This window comes from Nanorana parkeri, unplaced genomic scaffold, assembly GCF_000935625.1.
Source record: "Nanorana parkeri isolate BGI_ZX_2015 unplaced genomic scaffold, ASM93562v1 scaffold158, whole genome shotgun sequence".
Lineage (NCBI taxonomy): Eukaryota > Metazoa > Chordata > Amphibia > Anura > Dicroglossidae > Nanorana > Nanorana parkeri.
This window is the reverse complement of record NW_017306426.1, coordinates 1,659,908-1,680,280: the sequence shown is the minus strand read 5'-3', so window position 1 is coordinate 1,680,280 and position 20,373 is coordinate 1,659,908. Positions and strand designations below refer to the sequence as shown.

The 20,373-nt window shown below is 45.8% G+C and overlaps 1 protein-coding gene across 3 annotated transcripts in view; it reads left to right on the top strand.

Moving 5' to 3' along the window:
- Nucleotides 1–265: 265 nt before the first annotated feature.
- The window catches only part of RNF130 (ring finger protein 130), a 240,657-nt gene continuing 220,549 nt past the window's right edge, over nucleotides 266–20,373 (top strand). For all 3 annotated transcript variants that reach the window (XM_018554435.1, XM_018554436.1, XM_018554434.1), the window contains exon 1: nucleotides 266–542. In XM_018554435.1, coding sequence (XP_018409937.1) covers nucleotides 305–542 — 238 coding nt within the window. In that variant the 5' untranslated portion in view covers nucleotides 266–304. The remainder of the gene's footprint in view (nucleotides 543–20,373) is intronic.

The window sequence follows — 20,373 nt, the reverse complement described above, 5'->3', positions numbered from 1 at the left end:
GGGGCTTAGTCACCTCTCTGTTTTGTCCCATCCATGGATTATGACTACAACTCCCATCATCATCTCTGGACATGTCCTGCACTGCTCTTCTAAGTGATAAGTGCCAGGATCTAGGATTCCACTAATCACCTTCCATCATCCTCCAGAACTACAACCAATAACTCCTCTATCATGTAAGATTGTTTGGAGAGGCTCTGGAGAAAATCTGCTTGTATCTTCCCTGATAAGGGAAAGACATTTTCTATCTTCTCCTCTTTTCTAGCAAACCATTGTTTTTTTCTGGACTAGTTATAAAAGAAAAAAAATGATCACCAGCCGGTGTCTCCGGTATGTCAACTGTTTGCCTTTACTGGTCCTGTTGCCTTGCTCTGTGGTCCATGGTGGCTCTGAGACCACCAGTGTGGATTATTACAATGCCATTGTCAATGTGACAGCGCAGGAGCCAGGCAGCAAATCCGCGCTGAACGGTGGGCGCTACGGGCTGGACTCCCCCGTAACTGAAGCCAAAGGGATCGTTGTGACCCCCGTCAACCTTCAAGGAGGTATTTGTACTATAATCCTTTATTCCGTAGCCGTCTGCAGGGTCTGGTTTTGTCTGGAGAGTTACGCTGATAGCTAAAGTGTATCCAAAGTGCAAACTTTTTGTTTGTTTGTTGTGAATAGAGTGGGGAAGGGAGGAAACCGCTGTGAGCTTACCTTTGGTTGTTGTCCCCGTGGGGAGATTTCCCCTTAACTTCCTGTCCAGGAGATGCAACAGGAAGTGAGAGAAAAATCCCTATAAAATCAGAACAATTCCTCTTTTAGTTGTCACCGGAATTTCTTTCTTAGACGTTGTCCCCATTGGAAGATTTCTCCTCGCCTCTTCTTCCGGTGACCACTCTACATTTTCAATTTCCTGTAACTTTCTGGAAGAGAGAGAACCTTCCCGCAGACAGCAGTAAAAACGTGGCGACGGCTTATCCTTCCCCGTCCAGACCTAAAAAATAATAATAATTTGGCTTTACATACCCTCAAATCAGAGATACACTAGATTGGGTTATGTATGTGTGTGTGTGTGTGTGTGTGTGTATGTATATAGATATATCTATAGATATCTCCGATATATCTATAGATAGATATATCTATATATAAAATGTGTGTGTGTATATATTGGCTCCCATACATATTGATCTTGCACAGAATTGGATTGAAGATTGTTGATGTAAATGTCTCCAGCGTGCTGGAATCTTTAGCGCTCCCCCGTTCTCAGTTGGCCGTCTGTGACATACGTTATGGGATTGTCCCACAAGCGGTGCTGAAAAGGTTCATGATGACGGGTCTGGTGGATGACCCCTAGATCTTATGTATGGTGCGGCAGGCTGGGGGACGATCCGACTAGCGAACGCTTATTCAAAGCAGCGCCAACTTTAAACTGGTATGGTGTAAGCGCACGTGTTAATTGAAGATTGAAGTGTAAGTAGAGACCCCAGGCGCCCAGCTTTTCTTGGGGGGGAACAATAGCGATCAGCTAAAAAAGAAAAAGAAATCCTCCGAGTGACTATTGTCCCATCGGCGGTGGAGCGGCGTACGCTTTTACTCAGACATAGCGAATTCGGCTGAGTCAAGCAACAGTTCTCATGCGTCTGTAGATATGGAGTACAAGCCTTTGCGTCTGCATTGCCCCCATTATGTCTGGTAGACGGAGCTGTCTAGTCTTGGAGGATTGTAATTAGGTCTGAGTAGAAATCTCGGACTTTTTGATCAAACATTGCCGCAAGCAGCGATCTTCCTGAACCCAGAGCAGGTAATAGGATTTCCCCATGCATCAGACCTGATCAGTCACATCAGTGAAGATGATGGCAGGTTATTGCACTATACCTATTGCTCTTTGGCGTATTGAATAATAACCTGTATTCATGGTTTTCTGTATTGTACTGTATGCTAAAATACATTCCAATAATAAAAGAAAGAAAAGTAATAAGCAGCAAAGATCAGGTGACAGATTGATGGAAGTCGGTGAAGGTCCAGAGCAATGAGGTCATCATATACACAGGATCCTCATCTCGGAGGTGGCATAGATCTATGTACAATGTGTGCCATCAGCTACAAAGTTACCCGTCAGGATTTGTCGTCGCATTTAGTGATTATGCTGAAGATGGTGGCGGCCACCAGGGACTTATCTCACATTCATGTTTCACTTGTTTAAATGAGATTATAAGCTTGCTTTACTGCAATTGAAGATGCCATGCTTCCCAGTTCAGTAGCATTTCTGGCGCGCTGTGTCATCATAGCCCTGATTTCCATTTCCTATATTTATTATAAGATTTTATCATCATACGTGTGTTCATCTGCCTTGGGATAATTCGTTACCCTTGGCACACCTTCTGTTCAGACACTTGTTCGGCAAGGGTGACCAGACACAGCTTGGTAAATAGAGCTGAAAAGCACTTCTGTGCGTCTGGAGCAGATGGGATCGCACGCAAGGAATTTCTGATCAGTTTTATGGTTTCTGTGACCGATCAATGATTGTACCATGTTCTACAAAGAGAACAACCGTACAGTATGCCAGGCTGGAATATTTCTTCAGGAGGCCACATTACATCTCCTGAGGGCCACACCTACTTTCATATAAAGATTATAGCATGTTGGTAACATTATATTAGGAATGTACGATACCATTTTTTCCAGACCGAGTACTGATACTTTTCCTCAAGTACTCACCAATACTAATTACCAATACTGTGACAGTTTTTCTGAAACAATACAAACTAATGATTTCAGGACAGTGGTGGAGCACCAGGGCCTGGTCGCAGCTGCAACATCTGCAACCCTGGTAGTTCTGGCACTTACTCCAAGCTGTAGAAGGACTACAAATCCCAGCAATACATTATATAGGAATGCAGAATACCACCAACTAGAGAGGACTACAAATTCCAGCAAAACATTGTACAGCAATGCAGAATAATTTTAAGTTAGATACTCTGTGTTGTTCAGCAGGGCTGTGTGGGGTCTCAGGAGGCTGTGTGGGGTCTCGCCAGGGCTGTGCATGCATCTCAGCAGGCCTGTGCGGTCTCACCAGGGCTGCGTGCAGAATCTCACCAAGGCTGTGCGGTCTCAACTCATGCAACCCTGGTAACTCTGCCACTTACTCCAAGCTGTAGGGGGACAACAAATCCCAGCGATACATTATATAGGAATGCAGAATACCACCAACTAGAGAGGACTACAAATTCCAGCAAAACATTGTACAGCAATGCAGAATAATTTTAAGTTAGATACTCTGTGTTGTTCAGCAGGGCTGTGTGGGGTCTCAGGAGGCTGTGTGGTGTCTGACCAGGGCTGTGTGGGGTCTCACCAGGACTGTGAATGGCATCTCTCCAGGCTTGTGCGGCCTCACCATGGCTGCGTGCAGAGTCTCACCAAGGCTGTGCGGTCTCACCGGGGCTGTACGCAGGGTCTCAACTCATGCAACCCTGGTAGTTCTGCCACTTACTCCAAGCTGTAGAGGGACTACAAATCCCAGTGATACATTATATAGGGATGGAGAATACCACCAACTAGAGAGGACTACAAATCCCAGCAATACATAGTACAGCAATGCAGAAAAACTTGAAGTTAGATACTCTGTGTTGTTCAGCAGGGCTTTGTGGGGTCTCAGGAGGTTGTGTGGTGTCTGACCAGGCCTGTGTGGTCTCACTGGGGCTGCGTGCCGGGTCCCAACAGGGCTGCATGAAGCGTGGGACCTTAGCGCATTTAATTCACGGGTACTTGTGAATTTGCCTATTATCGGCACCAATACAGATACTGGTATCGGTGCATCCCTACATTATGCTAATAATCGCAGTTCGTAATAATTTATCCTGAAGAAAAAAAGAGCTTTAAAACATTTCCTAACATACCAGGGTACAACATTATTTGTGTAGCCTTTATAAGCTGTTAAAGGGAACCTTTTGTATTTTTGGTATTTCTCATTCCCCCTCCTTTCACATGCTTGCATATATATATATATATATATATATAATCTGCTTGGGGCCCAGCCAGCACTAACGCGTTTCTTGCCTAGATGAGAATGACGTAGCTGCCAGCTGCCCTCGAGCTCCTGGGATACCCATGTCACTCATCCCAGGAGGCTTCAGGGCAATCTATAGACACCGTGCATACGTGCATACTCCACAGCACAACATCAGGGGACAGGCTGTAAGAACCCAGAAGAGACAGCCGTCTCCTGTTTACTTAAGCAAAGAAGATGGTTGCAAGGGCCCTGGCATGCACAGGCAGATCGGTGGATTACAACAGGACAACGCAAAGAAGATGGCAGCATGGGACCTGGTGTGTGGGGGCAGATTGGTGCATTACGGCAGGACAACGCAAAGAAGATGGCAGCATGGGACCTGGTGTGTGGGGGCAGATTGGTGCATTACGGCAGGACAATGCAAAGAAGATGGCAGCATGGGACCTGGTGTGTGGGTGCAGATTGGTGCATTACGGCAGGACAATGCAAAGAAGATGGCAGCATTGGACCTGGTATGCGGGAGCAGATTGGTGGATTAGCAGGACAACGCTGTATGTGTTTTGTACAGGGCTGGCCAAATCCCAGGAGCCAGGTATTCAATGCTCATTAACATTTGCAGCTGGTGCTCAACTCTGGAGTGTTTCTCTAGTTGCCCATAGAGATGGGGCCTAAAAATCCTGCTGGCTCCTTTGTTGGACATACTGGCTCCTGAATGACATATTCATTTGTCCATCCCTAGTTATGAGGATATCAGAGTAAGAGGGGGGTTATAGAACACACAGGGGGATGAAGTTCCTTTTTAACCCACTGAGGTCTGCAAAGAAGTGAGAGGGCCATATTTAGCCTAGAATACACCAGTGTGACCTACGTGGTTCAGCGGATGTTTCCAGAGAAGACTGCTTGCGGATCCTAGAGCGGGTATGTTAAACAAGTATTTTATGGGCCATACGCCCCCCTCACTCCTTCTTTGTGGCCCTCGGTTTATTGATTCAAACTTGAATCAGACTCCAGATGATTTCTCATACTGTATGTATAGTATGTGCTATATAAATTAGGGATGCACCGATACCAGTATCTCTGCAGATACTGGGCATTTTCACGAGTACTCACACTCATTAAAATTCCCCGATGCCAAAAAACGATAGCAGCACTTTAAGTCTTCAAATTAAAGCGGCTGCCTTAGGTCCAGTGTTTGGAACCACACAGGACCTGTTTACGGCACTTCTGCCAGCCCGCACATCTCCCCCTCCTGAGACCCTCCGCCCAAGACATCAGGCTGGCAGCTCGGAGCAGAGCTGCAGCACAGAGTATGTAGCATAGTATAAATTCATATACTATTATTGGTATAAATTCATATGCTATTATTCTGCATTGCGGATTTATAGTCCTCTACAGCCAGTGCCCTTCTGCATTGCGGTATAATGTATTGCTGGGATTTGTAGTCCTGTATAGCTGATGGTATTATTCTACATAGCTGTATAATGTATAGCTGAGATTTGTAGTCCTCTATAGCTGATTGCCATTTGGCTTTGCTGTATAATGTATTGCTGGGATTTGTAGTTCTCTCTAGCTGACGGTAGTATTCTCCATTGCTGTATAATGTGTTGCCGGGATTTGTTATCCCTCTGCAGCTTGGCGTCAGTAAAATAACTACCAGCGTTGCAGTGATTGCAGCTGGAACTGGGCCCTGGAACTTCACCACTGTCCTAAAATCATTAGTCTGTTTTGTTTTAGAAAAATTGTCACCTGACATTAATAAAAAAAGTATCAGTAATTGGTATTGGCGGTAGAAGTGTATTGGTACTTGTACTCGGTGAGAGGGAGAGAGAGAATAAAAAAAAACACCACACACACCATTAGGCCTGGTTCACACCTAGGCGTATTGCATATGCGCGTCTGTCGCACGGTAAAAAAAAATCGCACGACAAACACGCGTTTCCGAGGGCTACTTGGGCTGTATCCCAATGGAAACGCGCAACAAAAACGGCCCAAAGTAGTACATGTACCTTTTTAGGCATGGGCCGTTTTGTAGCGCGTTAGGAACTGGCTGAAATACGCCAAGGTGTGAACCAGACCCATTGAATACAATGGGATTTAGATGTTTGAGCGTTTTGTAGAGTGTTCGTCGAGCGTAGAATGCGCTACAAAACGTTCAGGTGTGAACGAGGCCTAAGGGTCTGGTGATTCGCTGCTTGGGCACCAAATGCTGTTCTATGGAGGACCTCACATGTCTCCTTATTCCTGGAAGTTCTTAGCAGCAGATCGGAGTGATAGGTAAAGGTAGTATCTTTGCTCACCTGGTAAGGATGTGTCGTGTCCTTGGCTTGTGTGCTTGCTCTGTGCTCCATCTAGTTGGCTTATATATACATATATATATGTATATGTTGTTGTCCAAACACAATCCCTGTACGGAATGCCATCCCCATCTTCCCGTTCTTTCCAGATTCCCAGCGGATATAGATTCCCAGTACAACAGTCTGGTTCTAGTTTTGTGTAACCACAGCCTTGTGTCATTGATTTAGAAAGGTTTTCTTATGAAATATTGACCTCCTTTCAGCTTCTTACCAATAATTGAATGATGCTGCTTCTGTTAAACAGGTAAATTTCAGTAACATTTGCCATTTTGTACCCCAGAACCAACTGCGCTATTATTATTTTAAGCAGGAGATGAAAATTTCCCCTACAATAAAAGCTCTTATTTTACTTTAACAAAGCTTTCTTTTCTTTAACGTAATATTACGCCCCGTTCACACTGAGCGGTTTATCGAGCAATTTCCGCAGCGAAATCGTGCATATTTCCGCACAATATCGCTCTATGTAGCTTGTCCAATGCATTTCAATGGAGCTGTTCACATCTCACAGCTCAATGTCGCCTGTAGCTCGTCGCTCGTACATGACCCTTTTTTCCGTGGATGTCGCGCGATTCGGCTCCAATAGACTCTATGGTGTCGCGCAAAATCGCGCATTACCGGCGATATCGCACGACTTTGTCGTGTGATATTGCGCTACAGAAGGGTCACTTTTGCACTGCTAAATGGAAGGAAAGAATGATGTCACATCAAGATCGCTGTTGATTGGTTACAGCCCAAAGTAGCAGCGACGAAGTCCCGCCCGGATTCACACCAGATCCGTTGAAATACACATTTTAACGGAAGGGCACCGAACAATGAATGGGACTAGTTGACACAACTCTGTTCCATTGCATTACGTTGCACTGAAAAAAAAAAAGTAGAACATGCAGTATTTTTTTCAGCGCAACATAATGCAATGTATCTAGTGTGAACTAGCCCCATTCACACCCATTCATTTTTCGGTGCCCTTCCATTAGTAGACGTTGGAAAGTGGATCGGGAGGAAATCGGAAGGTACAGTTGCAAGTCTAGGGTGTTGACTTGTGATTGCCTTCCGATTTTGGCGTGATCATGGGGCATCCATTGTAAGTGATTCAACTTTTTGACTTTATAATACTTCAATGCCTTATTCTCTCGAGGAAAGAGGTCTGGCTGCGGATTCATGTGACAAGAATCACAGGTGGTTTCAGACAACTGCGGCCCCTCATCCTGTATAAAGCAATGTCAGGTTGACAGTGGCCGCAGCTCTCCACCGGTGTTCGAATGTAATCACAAATGGAGTGGTTACCTATGGTTAGGGATGGATGATCCCTAGGCAAACAGCTTGCGTCCAGAAACGTTCCTTTTTCACTAACTGTAGGTAATCTCACAGAATTTACACCCACCCCTCTGCCTGTGCTGCCAAACTCTGTTGGCTTGAAGCGATAATGCTGTTGAAGCATCTTCATCATCCGGAAAACTTCAAGGGCCTCCAGGTGCCTAGCCCCCGCTGTGCTGTGTGGCTCCTTTCGCTGGTTCCTGCGTCCTGTAGTGCAGTGTATAACAGAAGTCACCAGCACTCGATGATATGTGCAAGAAGTAAAGCACTTTTTATTCAATTGTCACATGCGTCAAACAGCCAACGTTTCTGGGCCACGCAGGGTCCCTTCTTCTGGGCGACATAGTGGCCCCGAAACGTTGACACGTGACAATTGAATAAAAAGTGCTTTACTTCTTGCACATTTCATCGAGTGCGGGTGACTTCTTTTATGGACTGTATCTGATACGGTGCCATCCGTGTTGTCACTTCAAGCACCAACCTCTTACTCAAGGTCTGTATGCTTCATGGAGTGCAGGTGATTTCGTATTATCTGTAGTGCAGTGTTTCTCAACCTTGTTTTCAGTCACAGCAGAATCTTGAGGGCCCCCAGTCTAGAATGTAAAAGCTGTAAATGTAAAAAATGATGTGTGGTCTCCAGAATCCATACCAGAACCTTATCTAAAATAGTGGTCTGGAATGGATTTTAAGGGGGATCCCATACAAAAACACAGAATAAAGGGGGTTCTAACCTTTACAACCTTTCATATTGGGAGCCCCTTTTCACATCAGAATCCCCCCTTTACATCCGGAATCCCACTCTCATGCTAAGGGCTCCTCTTCACATCAGAAACCCTGTTCACATCAGAGGCATGACATTGTATGAACATTTTGAGGCACCCCTGAGGAAGTCAGTAGGCATCCCAAGGTGCTGCTGCTCCCTGGTAGAGAGAGGCTGCTGTAGAGAAGTAGGGGATGACGGAGGAAACCATAGAGTGCAGCTTCTATTGTGCTGTACATGCTGGAACACCAATATCTACTCTACTGTCTATCTGGTTATTGTTTTTATGTAATGTTCTTTAAAATGACTTTTAACATGGATAACGTTTCTGAAATGACTTTTGAAATGTGTTTTTATGTTTGGTTTAGCTGTACTTTAACACTAAATCTACTTTTCCATCTCCGAGGAAACAACTGTTTACAATTAACAAACATCATGAGCTGCCATGTTCTAAATAAACTCCCCACTTCCTGTAGCTGGGCTGGAGGATTGCTGCTCTTTACACGGTATGAATAGAGGGATCTAAAAGTAACAAACATATTTACATTTATTGCACAACTCTGGCCTAAGCAAAAAATGTTCCCTGACTGTCTCTGGTTTCAATATTGCCGAGTCACGGACATGGAGCAAGCAACAAATGAAAGTTGGAGAAAAGTCCCTTAAAAAATCCTTATTTCCATACCTATTCCAGGAAATAAAAAAAAAACCAAAGCTTTCCAGTTACAGCCAGATAGCTAATATTTTTTAGAAGGCGAAGTCGGCAAAATCCACCTCATTATTACGTAAAAAGGCCTGTGCCGAAAGGTTTGTGTGCACACCAAAACTGCTCCTTCCCCTTCTAAACCAGGGCTGCACAAATCCCAGGAGCCAGGTCCCCAGTGCTCCTTAAAAGTGACAGCTGCTTCCTAACTTTTGAGGTTTTCTCTATTTGTTGCCAATGTTGGCTCCAAAAAAATCCTGCTGGCTTCAGGATTGGATAGACTGGCTCCTGAATTCCATATTAATTTGAGCACCCCTGTAATATAAGCCATAGGCCTTGCGCACACCAGCCAGCCACGCTAAATGTTCAGCCACTGGTGTGCGCTGGGAGCAACAGTGCTGATTCACCAATTTTGGGGCATCAAAGGTCACTTTTTTTTAAAGGAGAACTATGAGGTGATTGAGAATCACTCCACCCTCATAGTTCAAGCCGACGTGTGACAATGAAACTGTCACATGTCGGCTCAATAGATCAGGAAGTGAGCGAACACATACCGTCACTCACTCGCTTCTCGATGTCCCTGCTGAGAGCCGTGACTGTCACTCACGGCTCCATGCAGGGATTCCCGCCCTCCCCGCTCCGATCCTTTAGCGCTGACTGGCCGAACGGACAGGGGTGGGTACAGCTGGCTCTGCCTCTAGATAGGCAGAGCCAGCTGTCACTCACGCAGCTGGGTGGATCCCGACAGTAATGTCGGGAGTCGTCCCGGCCGCGGCGTCTCCGTATACCGCGAGCTGTAGCTGGCGGTATACTGAGCTTTGGGTCACGGGAGGACGCTAGTTTGTGTCCTCCCGTGACCCTTAGGAGAACTATTGGGAAAAACACTTACCCCATAGTTCTCCTTTTTAAGAAATCTATTAAAATGTCACAATAGATATTTTATTAAACACAATACAATGCTGTTGTACTGCGTGACACCACACTGCGCTGAGAAAGGTTGGAATACTTTTTTCTTTTCAGTGCTCGCTATGGCAGGGCACGGGCGCGAACTGGGCCAATTGAAAACAAATTTCAAATTTGCTTTTTCTTTGGATTGGCACTGTGCTGGGCAAGACTGCCAGAGCAGCCCCAACGCACCTGGTGTGAAATATAAAAGCAGCTTGAAGGAGGTCCGAAAGAAGTCAACGGCAGGTTAATTGCACTTGGCAAAGAATTGTGAATGATCGCAAAGAATTAATTGACACTAACTGATAATAAAATCATGCTAATGGACACAGCCCCAAGGCCCCCGGCGACGCTAGACCTAACAGACGTAGTAAAAGAGAAATCCCCACGATGCATCCATCCTCCATGCTGTTTATTCATAGCTGGATGCAGTCTCCTTGGACATTTTCCTGGGTCATATAGCACTATTGACTGGGCTGCATGATGATCTTATTCACAAGGTCACTCAGGTGGCTGCCGTGTAAGTCTAGACAAGTGGTGCCAGTCTCTTGGCCTTTATACACATTGGAAGTGTAGCAGAAAAACGGTGTACATCAGCTGCTTTGCCTGCACTCTGCAGAGATAAAATGTCAACTTGCAAAGAGAATTTATTCGGTTAATAAAATAGTATTTTTCTGTATGAGGGGAATGTCATATTTTATGAAGCTCAAACCCCAGGGTGACTCTTCTTTGACATGGCCTAATCCTGTGGCTGGGTATTATGTCTGCTATGCTTTAAAGTGGAAGGAAGGTTAAAATAAATGGCTAGGAGGTAGGGCTTTCTGGCAAAGTCTCTTCTGCCAAAACACTTCTTCCTCCTTCCTTCAGTCATTTTTTTTTCTTTGCACACTGTACAGCGCTTGCCGGGGAGCATGTAATGTAATTACTGTGCACATACACAAGAGTTACATCATCAATGGCCACCCGATGACTGAAGAGGATGCTTGGGTACCCGGGGGTGGTGTAAAAGGAGAATTACAGGGAGACTAAAATATACTTTTCCCCATAATGCTAAAGCCGTCGCACGTCGCCTCTATTGACCGGGAACTCTGCAAACACATACCGCTGATTGCTGCGTTCCCAATATTCTCCCTGCAGAGAGCCGTGACTGTCAGTCACAGCTTCCCGCAGGAATTCCCCTCTCCATTCCTCCAGCATTGACTGGAGGAATGGAGAGGGGAAGGGGCGAGCACAGCTGGCTCTACCTCTAGAGAGTAGTGATGGGCTCGTGCGTGTTCGCAGCTCCACGTGCAGAGCCTGCCAGGAAGCTGACAGCGCCAATCACAGGTACTGAGACATATCCCGATCTCTGCAGCTGCGGACCGGGATAATGTCTCAGTACCTGTGATTGGCGCTGTCAGCTTCCTGGCGGGCTCGGCATGTGGAGCTGTGAACACGCCCGAGCCCATCACTACTAGAGAGGCAGAGCCAGCTCTCAATCAGGTGGCGGCGTGGATCCTGACAATATTGTCAGAATCCATTCTGCGGGCAGTGCAGCTCTGCGCTGTCAGCATATACCGGGCAATAGCCTGCTATATGTGGATTTTTGGTTCACAGGAGGACATAGTAAATGTCCTCCTCTGATCCCAAAGAGAACTATGGCCAAATAAAAAAGGAAAGCTGCATTGTTTTCTATACTCAGCACAGAGTTTGTATATTTTCCCTCCTGTGCATCCTATGCATGGATTTTGATTTAAATATGTGCATTGAACAGCTATGATGGAATGTTAGCTGACGCTGTGCTGTTAAGATGAGAAGCTAGTCTGGATAATGACATAGCGTCCGCCTTTTAGCATCACTAGAGATGACTATGCGTGTACAAACAGTGATTACAAAAGCAGTGCACGTCATGTAAAAATGATTGCACTTAATTGGGTTGCGCGAGTTTTTGTTTTTTTAACTGCTGTAATTTGTACTGAACGCGCTGCACTGCTTTTGCTGCAAAGATCGAGACGCGAGAGATTAGAATGACAAAAAAGATGTCCAAATTCCCTCAGGAAAGCTTGTAGAGCAACAGTATCTCTGGGAATTGACGTACCCAGCCGTGAAATGCCCGGGAGAGATCACAAATGATGGTCTCTGTTTTTAAAGAGTCCTTTGGGCTTAAATGGTAACGCAGAGCAATGAGCACCGGTGCTGTTGCAGAATGTAGCAACCAACCGCATCTGATTAGACGTTACAAAAGTCTGATCAATGAAAGATTGGTTGCTATCAATAACTACACTCTGCTTGTTTGTTTTCATTGTTGTATAAGCCGGTTATGTAACAGTTTAAGCTCGTTGGTTTTACGTTTCAAGGTCTTTGTCCCAGCTGACAGATTTGGCAAAGTCCCTCCACAGTCTGTTTGTTTTGTGTACAAAATGGCTGATAAGTTTTCTACAACCTCTTTTTCCTATGTGATGCAAAGTTATTGTTCACAGACCGTGGTTAAAGTTACACTAGACTTAGTTAAACCTTAAAACTGCATTCAAGTACCTTAACTATTAACAAAATGTATCTTATTTGTGTATCACTCGGCTGTAGATCCTCAAATCATCTCTGAATTCATGCTGACATTGTCCTTCCTTCTGGAGGGTGGCTACTTTTCTTCCCCATGGTCCCTGTGTGTGTTGTAAAGTAGCCACCGCTCCAAGCTCACTCCCGTGATAGACTACAATCTCATATTATTTGTACTGAGGGTGAAGTCCATCACGGGAGCGAGCTTGGAGTGGTGGCTACTTTGCAACACACACAGGGACCATGGGGAACAGAAGTAGCCATCTTCCAGAAGGAAGGATGGTGTTGGCATACATTCAGAGATGATTTGAGTATTTACAGTCGAGTGAGGCTAGGTTCACATCTGAACGTTCCGTGACCGCTCGGCAATCGTGCACAAAACTGCGCAGATTGCCGGGTGGTCACGGAGTCGCCCACCACAGCTTATGGCACTGGCAGTGCCATTATTTTCTAATGCACCCCAGTCACACTGGGCGGATCGCGCGGTTTCCCATCGTGATTCAGCCCGTGCAATTCAACACAATCGCAGCAACAAAAAAAAGCTGCGCGTTTTGTCTCAAAAAAAGGTAGATGATTAAAAAAGGTACAGCGATTTGCTGCACGGATGTAACCACCATTGAAATTAATAGGGCCTGGCGGCAACCCCTGTGTGCACTAGCACACAATCGCTCGTCCTGGGTATCGCTTATATCTGAACCTAGCCTGATACACAAATAAGATACATTTTGTTAATAGGGCACTTGAATGCATTTTTAAGTGCCCATTCACACTGAGCGATCCCGCGATTTCTGCCGCGCTATCGCGCACTTTTGCAGCGCGATATCGCGAAAAGTTGCCGGCCAATGATATTCAATGGAACTGTTCTAATGTACAGCTCCATGTCGCTGTCGTTTGTGCAGGACCCTTTTTCCCACGGGTGTTGCGCGATTTTTCTATTTTTGAATGCAGCCCGAGGGTGAAGGTCGCCCGTACAGTCGCGCTCTCCCACCGCGAGTGTCGCTTAGTGTGAATGGAGCCTTAGATTTACCTTTTGAGTTTGTCACTTTAACTGTAAACATTTGTGTTGTGGGAACAATGATTTGGCCATTTCCACTTACTTGTAGCAGCTTTTAACATTGAACCCCCTCTCTTCTTTTCTCTTGTAACATTACTTAAATTAACATGACGGCTGAGATTTTTATTCTCAGAACTTTGTTGGTTTGGAAGCAGGCCATGAGTGAAAACGTCATGTTTCTGTGTAAATGAATAAACAATGAAGAAACCGTTTGGTTTGTGCAGAGAGGAAGTCCACGTACCACATTCTGCATGAATCAGATGGGACATTTCAGTGTTGGCTTATATGGAAGTGTGAGGGCTCGATCATACATGTAGCATTGGGCTGAGTTCCTGGACACAGTCCCGACGCAACAACGAGGCAATCTGTCTGATGTCCGATGAGTTTAGTTTATACTAATGCACTTCATTTGTGTGCCCTGAAAACAAAATATGACCTGTAGCATTTTTTCATGTACTGCAGTGCTTTCTGACAGGTTTTAATACACAAAGATGGCATACAGTTAAAAAAGTTTCAAGGAAACATACTGCAACACATGTAAAGCACTCATTGTAGTGTAAGCTTTAAAACACATGTTGGCACCTGCACAATATGCATGCGCTAGTGTGTGAATGAGGCCTGGGTGCAGTGTGTTCTTTACAGGCACCCACCACTGGACATTTGTCACTAACACCAATTCCACAATCTCTGTCTACCACTGAAGTCACTATGAAGCTGTCCATACAAATTCCAATCCATTTTCTGCATGCCTTTATTGCAAGATAAGTTCATGCATTGTCACCACACACAGCTTAAAGCTGAACTCCAGGCACAAGCTTTCATTGAAATCTATTCCTCGGTAGCCACAAAGGATATGAACCTACTTTAGGCCAAATGCCTTTCTAAAAACCCTTTTATTACCATGTAAAAGTAGCAGTGACATCATCACTGTGCTGCATATAGCCTATTCAAAGAGCAGAGCTGTGGGAGGAACTCAGCAGACTCCACCCACTACAGGCTGCCTGCACTAAACTACAGTAATAATCGTTAGCTGCAGCCCTAGTGTACATAGCTTCTCATCTGTCCCTAGCCGCTCATGGAGCAATTACCTGCATTTAGGGACAGACAAGTGGCCCTGGACACACACAGTTTGTGTACAGAGCTTCTCATCTGTCCCTAGCCGCTCATGGAGCAATTACCTGCAGTTAGGGACAGACGAGCGGCCCTGGACACGCACAGTCTGTGTACAGAGCTTCTCATCTGTCCCTAGCCGCTGATGGAGCAATTACCTGCATTTAGAGACAGACAAGTGGCCCTGGACACACACAGTCTGTGTACAGAGCTTCTTATCTGTCCCTAGCCGCTCATGGAGCAATTACCTGCATTTAGGGACAGACAAGTGGCCCTGGACACGCACAGTCTGTGTACAGAGCTTCTTATCTGTCCCTAGCTGCTGATGGAGCAATTACCTGTATTTAGGGACAGATGAGCGGCCCTGGACACACACAGTTTGTGTACAGAGCTTCTCATCTGTCCCTAGCTGCTGATGGAGCAATTACCTGTATTTAGGGACAGACGAGCGGCCCTGGACACACACAGTTTGTGTACAGAGCTTCTCATCTGTCCCTAGCTGCTCATGGAGCAATCACATGTGAACAGCCGTGGACAGCTGCTGACAATGTTGGCCAGCCATTAATTTGTACACGAAGGTGATTGTACACACCTGGCTGTATATATTCTATACGCTATATTCTATATCTGGGCATTGTATGGCCATGGTAGCTTTACAATTGCTTGAGTAGTTAATATGAAATGATAATCAATTGCGATTCTACATAATGATCCTTTACATTAGATTTCCATACTCTATGGAATGGCTGCTGAAAGAGGAGAGCAGGAATATTTGACACAACATCATCTGTTCAGCACTTCCTGTCTGCAGCTTTGTTATAATGTGCAAGCAGAGGTCAGGTATAGGTCAGGCAGCAGAGCTGAAACTTCCTAGATGAAAAACTGTAGCCTTAAAGTGACATTAAACCCTCAGATTTAATGTCACTTTAGACCCTAAAGTGACATTAAATAATTAAGTGACATTTTTAAACCCTCAGAGCAGCAAAGAGAAGGGACACAACCATGGATTACAGTAAGGCACACATTACAGTATTGGTTTATGTTACAAAATCTGAGGGTTTAATGTCACTTTAAGTAAAGGATTTTAATGTAAGAAGTCATATATCATAGGGGGCCGAGGACGGACCTCACAGGAAATAAAGAAATATATTTGACATGCAAATAGTGTTTTTGGTTTTTATTTCTGAAGGCTTTTCTTTTTTGTGCTCCATGTTTTTGCCTGGCGCTGTGCCTTTTAGCTCTGGCCTATATTTGTTTAGTCTGCGAGATTGCAGTGTAGGACGCTATAGCAAGCCTCCATTATAATTTCATATAGAGAGCTGGAGATTGCTGAAGATTTAATCTTGCTGCAGTTATTATTTCCTCTCCAGCAAAGGCTAAATGTAATTCTGCAGAGCCTGTGCCCAGTGATCAGAGTTTTATATACATCTAGTTATATAGCTGATGACTCATTATCTACATTACTGTTCTTTGTGCTCATTGTTATATGCCAGGGGAAGGGAACCTCAGCACTCCTACTGTGTTGAAACTACAAATCCCTCTTTTGTAAAAGTCTTAGGGCTAGTTCACACCAAGCGGGTTCCAGGAGCAGAGCAGTTAACGCATCAAAAACGCATGCAAACGCACTGAAAGCCCCCCCTTTTTTCAAAAACGGTCCTGAGCGCGGCAAAACACACTGCACTGCGTGTGCAGAAACACATGCAGATCTGGTCTGCATTTGGTGTGAACAAGCCCTTAATAAACTCTTATTACAGAAACTACCAATTCGTCATGCCTTTGCCTCTGGGAGTCATGCCTGTGGGTGTCAGTCTTGCAATGCTCCATGGAACTTGTAGTTCCACAACAGCTGGAGTGCCGAGGTTGCCTACCCGTGGTATATGCTGTCACAGAAAGAACTTACCCTTGCAGTGGTGGGGCTACCTCAGCGCTACAAGAGTTATGTGCTCATTTTGTCTGAATGGCTCAAATAAAGCTGTATTACCCAGATCCTCAGCCCCGTGGTGGTCAGCGCTCACCTCTTACCCCCTCTGCTCTGGCTACGTGCTCCTCACGTCTTAGCAGGTCAATCCACGTGATGACATCAGTGGTCCTTAGACCACCAGAGCCCACGGTAGAAAAGGCTGCGGGGACCAGTCTAGCAGCACAGAGGGGGTTGGCGGGACTGAAATCAGTTGAACAATACAGCTTTATTTGAGCCTGCTTGACAAAATGAGCAGTGCAGGGGTAGCAAGGGTACAATTTATGTTTGCCCGGAGTTCTTCTTTAAAGGAGAACTATGAGGTGAGTGAAAATCACCCATCATAGTTCGAGCCGACGTGTGACAATGAAACTGTCACACATCAGCTCAATAGATTGGGAAGTGAGCGAACACATACCGTCGATCGCTCACTTTCCGATCATCTCCCTGCAGAGAGCCGTGCCCTTCACTCACGGCTCCCCGCAGGGTTTCCCTCTCCGATCCTCCAGCACTGACTGGAGGGGGGAGGGGGCGGGCACAGCTGGCTCTCCCTCTAGATAGGCAGAGCCAGCTGTCACTCACGCTGCTGGGCGGATCTCGACAGTAATGTCAGGATCCGTACCGGCTGCGGCGTCTCAGTATACCGCGAGCTGCAGCTCACTATATACTGAGCTTTGGGTCATGGGAGGAGGTTATTATATGTCCTCCTGTGACCCTTTAAGAGAACTATGGGGAAAAACACTTACACCATAGTTCTCTTTTAAGTCTTCTGCTATAAGGAATCCTGTTGAAGAAAGTATTAGAAAATGACACCCGGCTTTCATGTTTGACATTTAAAGCTGAACTCCAAATTGATGTAAAAAAGAAAACTGTTTTACATTGATAAAAAATAAAGACAAACTGAAGTCACAGAAATGCTGTGCAATAATCTTTTTTGTACTAACAACCTCCATTTTATTTAGTTTTGCCTACAATTGTTTGGTTACAGCAGCTGTACAGGAATCCTAAGGTCTGGTATCAACTGGTGTTCTTGTCAGATGTCGCCATTTTCTTTGAATGTAGCTGTATACCTTTGATTGGCAACCTGCTATTAACCTCATTTGCCCACAGTTAAAATGTAAAAAACATTTGTGAGACTTGCAAAGTTGCATAGAAAGAAGAAACAGGTCCATCAAGTTCAACCTGTGTGTATTTGTGCGTGCATGTGTATAAGAGTCTCTGTGTGGTCTGAGTTTTTAAGAGTACCTGTACCAATGACGTGCTGTACCTTTGGTTCCGGGTGAGGCATTCCCCAGCCCGCTGAAGCCATATCATGGTCCAAGCTGTCCAATCAAAAAAAAGAAAAAAACCCACTGAGGCCATCGATCTCGATGCCTCAGCAGTGACAAGCAAATGAGGGACAGGGAGGCTCCACCCTGTCTTCTCCCTCTCTCCACGCGTAGCCCAGCCCCCTAGCCCGCCGAAGCCCCGTCACCAAGCTAGTGTGAAGGAGGAAGGGAGGAGACAAGGAGGGGGCTCCCTGTCCCTCACTTGCTCGTCACTGCTGAGGCATCGAGATCGATGGCCTCAGTGGGTTTCTTGTTTTCTTCTTTTTTTCATTGGACAGCTTGGACCAATGGCGCTTTGCCATTGGTCCAAACCGTCCACAGAGCCCACGCCTCTAACACAGAGTAGAGGCTGTGACAGCTCTTGCCTCACTAGTTAGGCTACGCAAGCAGTGGGGAAGCCCGCTGCTGTGTAACCTAACTACCTGTTAAAAGCCGGATGCAGCGCTACCTGTAATTAACAGGCAGCGCTCCGTCCATGACAGGTTACACAGCGGGGAGACTTTTCCGATTTTGAATGGAGAAAAAGCTGCCAACTTCAGACATGAATCTGACATCTTTTTCCTCTATAATACTAGGTGAGGCTCTGCCTCCCCTGACCGCACATCCCTGACCTGTACCCCTTTATGTTACGGTCTCTGAGGAAGGTATGTAAATGATTTTTGAATGATTCAATACTCTCTGCTGATACAACTCCTTTTGAAAGAGAGACTTCTTCTTTAACGTTTGTTTTGAGATAGATGACATTTGTTCTATACACATATAGGTAAATTTGAAGCTGAACTCCAATCAGGCAGTTTAATACACTGTTGAAACGTGGATGTATGTGAACATTGGACATACACATTTGTATTCCTGTTCAGCTAGTCATGTGATCCTGTCAACCCTGCCAGGCAGTATAGCCAGGTTGGTGTTATCACTCAACCTGTCCCTAGCCTTTAGGCCCGGTTCACACCAAGGCGGTTTTGTTTTTACGAATTTGAACTCGCAAGTACAGCGTGCAGCTTTTGCGCGCGTGATATTGTGCGCACATGAAGACGTGCGTTTTGACTGGCAGCTCAAGAAACATTGTGGGCAATGAACAAACGCGTGTACATATGCGCATGTACATGTGCAACATGCTTCTGCCGCGGATTCCCTGGCGTTTTCATTGAAGTCCATGGGGGGAAAATTAACATGAAACTGCCCAAAAAAATCTCATGTACTTTTTTCTGCGTGTGGCATTTGCTGCTGGCGTTTTGATGCTCAGGTGGGGACAGGAGCCATTGAAAATCATGGGATTTTTTAAAGTGCTTTTTCTACTGCTCAAAAACACCTAGGCGTGAACCAGGCCTAGTGGAAAATCCGCTCATTATTGAGGTTATCAGTGCTCTCTCCTCCTGTAAGCGTGTTCAACCTGTTGGCAGACAGCACTGTGTAAAGCATTCGCTCTGAATAGCTCAGTGACGTCTGCTATCCAAGAGAGTTACAAGAGGCTGATATTAGTACAGGCACCCATGTACATGTTTTCTATTTACACAATGTCTGTTATTCAGCCGTGAAGGAGTTTAAATCTTAAAAATACATTCAATTACTTAAAGGAGAACTATGGGGTTAGGGCTTTTCCCCATAGTTCTCCTAAGGGTAACGGGAGGACACAAACTAGCCTTCTCCCGTCACCCAAAGCTCAGTATACCGCGAGCAACAGCTCGCGGTATACTGAGACGCCGCAACCATTCTGTCCGGATCCACCCAGCTGCGTGAGTGACAGCTGGCTCTGCCTATCTAGAGCCAGCTGTACCCGCCCCCTCCCCCATCCGTTCCGCCAGTCAGCGCTATAGGATCGGACAGGGGAGGGGGGGGGGATCCCTGCAGGGACAGTCACGGTTCTCTGCAGGGATAGATCTAGAAGTGAGCGAGCAACGGTATGTGTTCGCTGGGAGGAGAGAAAGTGACAGCCGGCCGAGCGCTGCGGGACGCGAGCGCTGTGAGCGGCTGACAGCCGTCCGAGCGCTGCGGGACGCGAACGCGCTGTGAGCGGCCAGTGTCTCTCCTCCCACACCGCTCAGCCGCCTATCACAGTCCGGCAGAGCGGTGTGGGGGCAGAGAAAACGCTGGGCTGTCCACCCGCGCCGCTCGATCAGCCTCCTATGACAGCGTGTCAGAGAGGAGAGCAAGTTACAAACACTCAGCAATCAGTGATCGCCGAGTGTATTGTACATAATTGAGGACATGGTATGTGTACTATACCCTCAATTATGAATGGATGGGAGTAATCTATATCCACTCCTGTTCATTCATAGTTGTGGTTATAGTAAACATACTATGTTATGTTATCAATGAACAGAA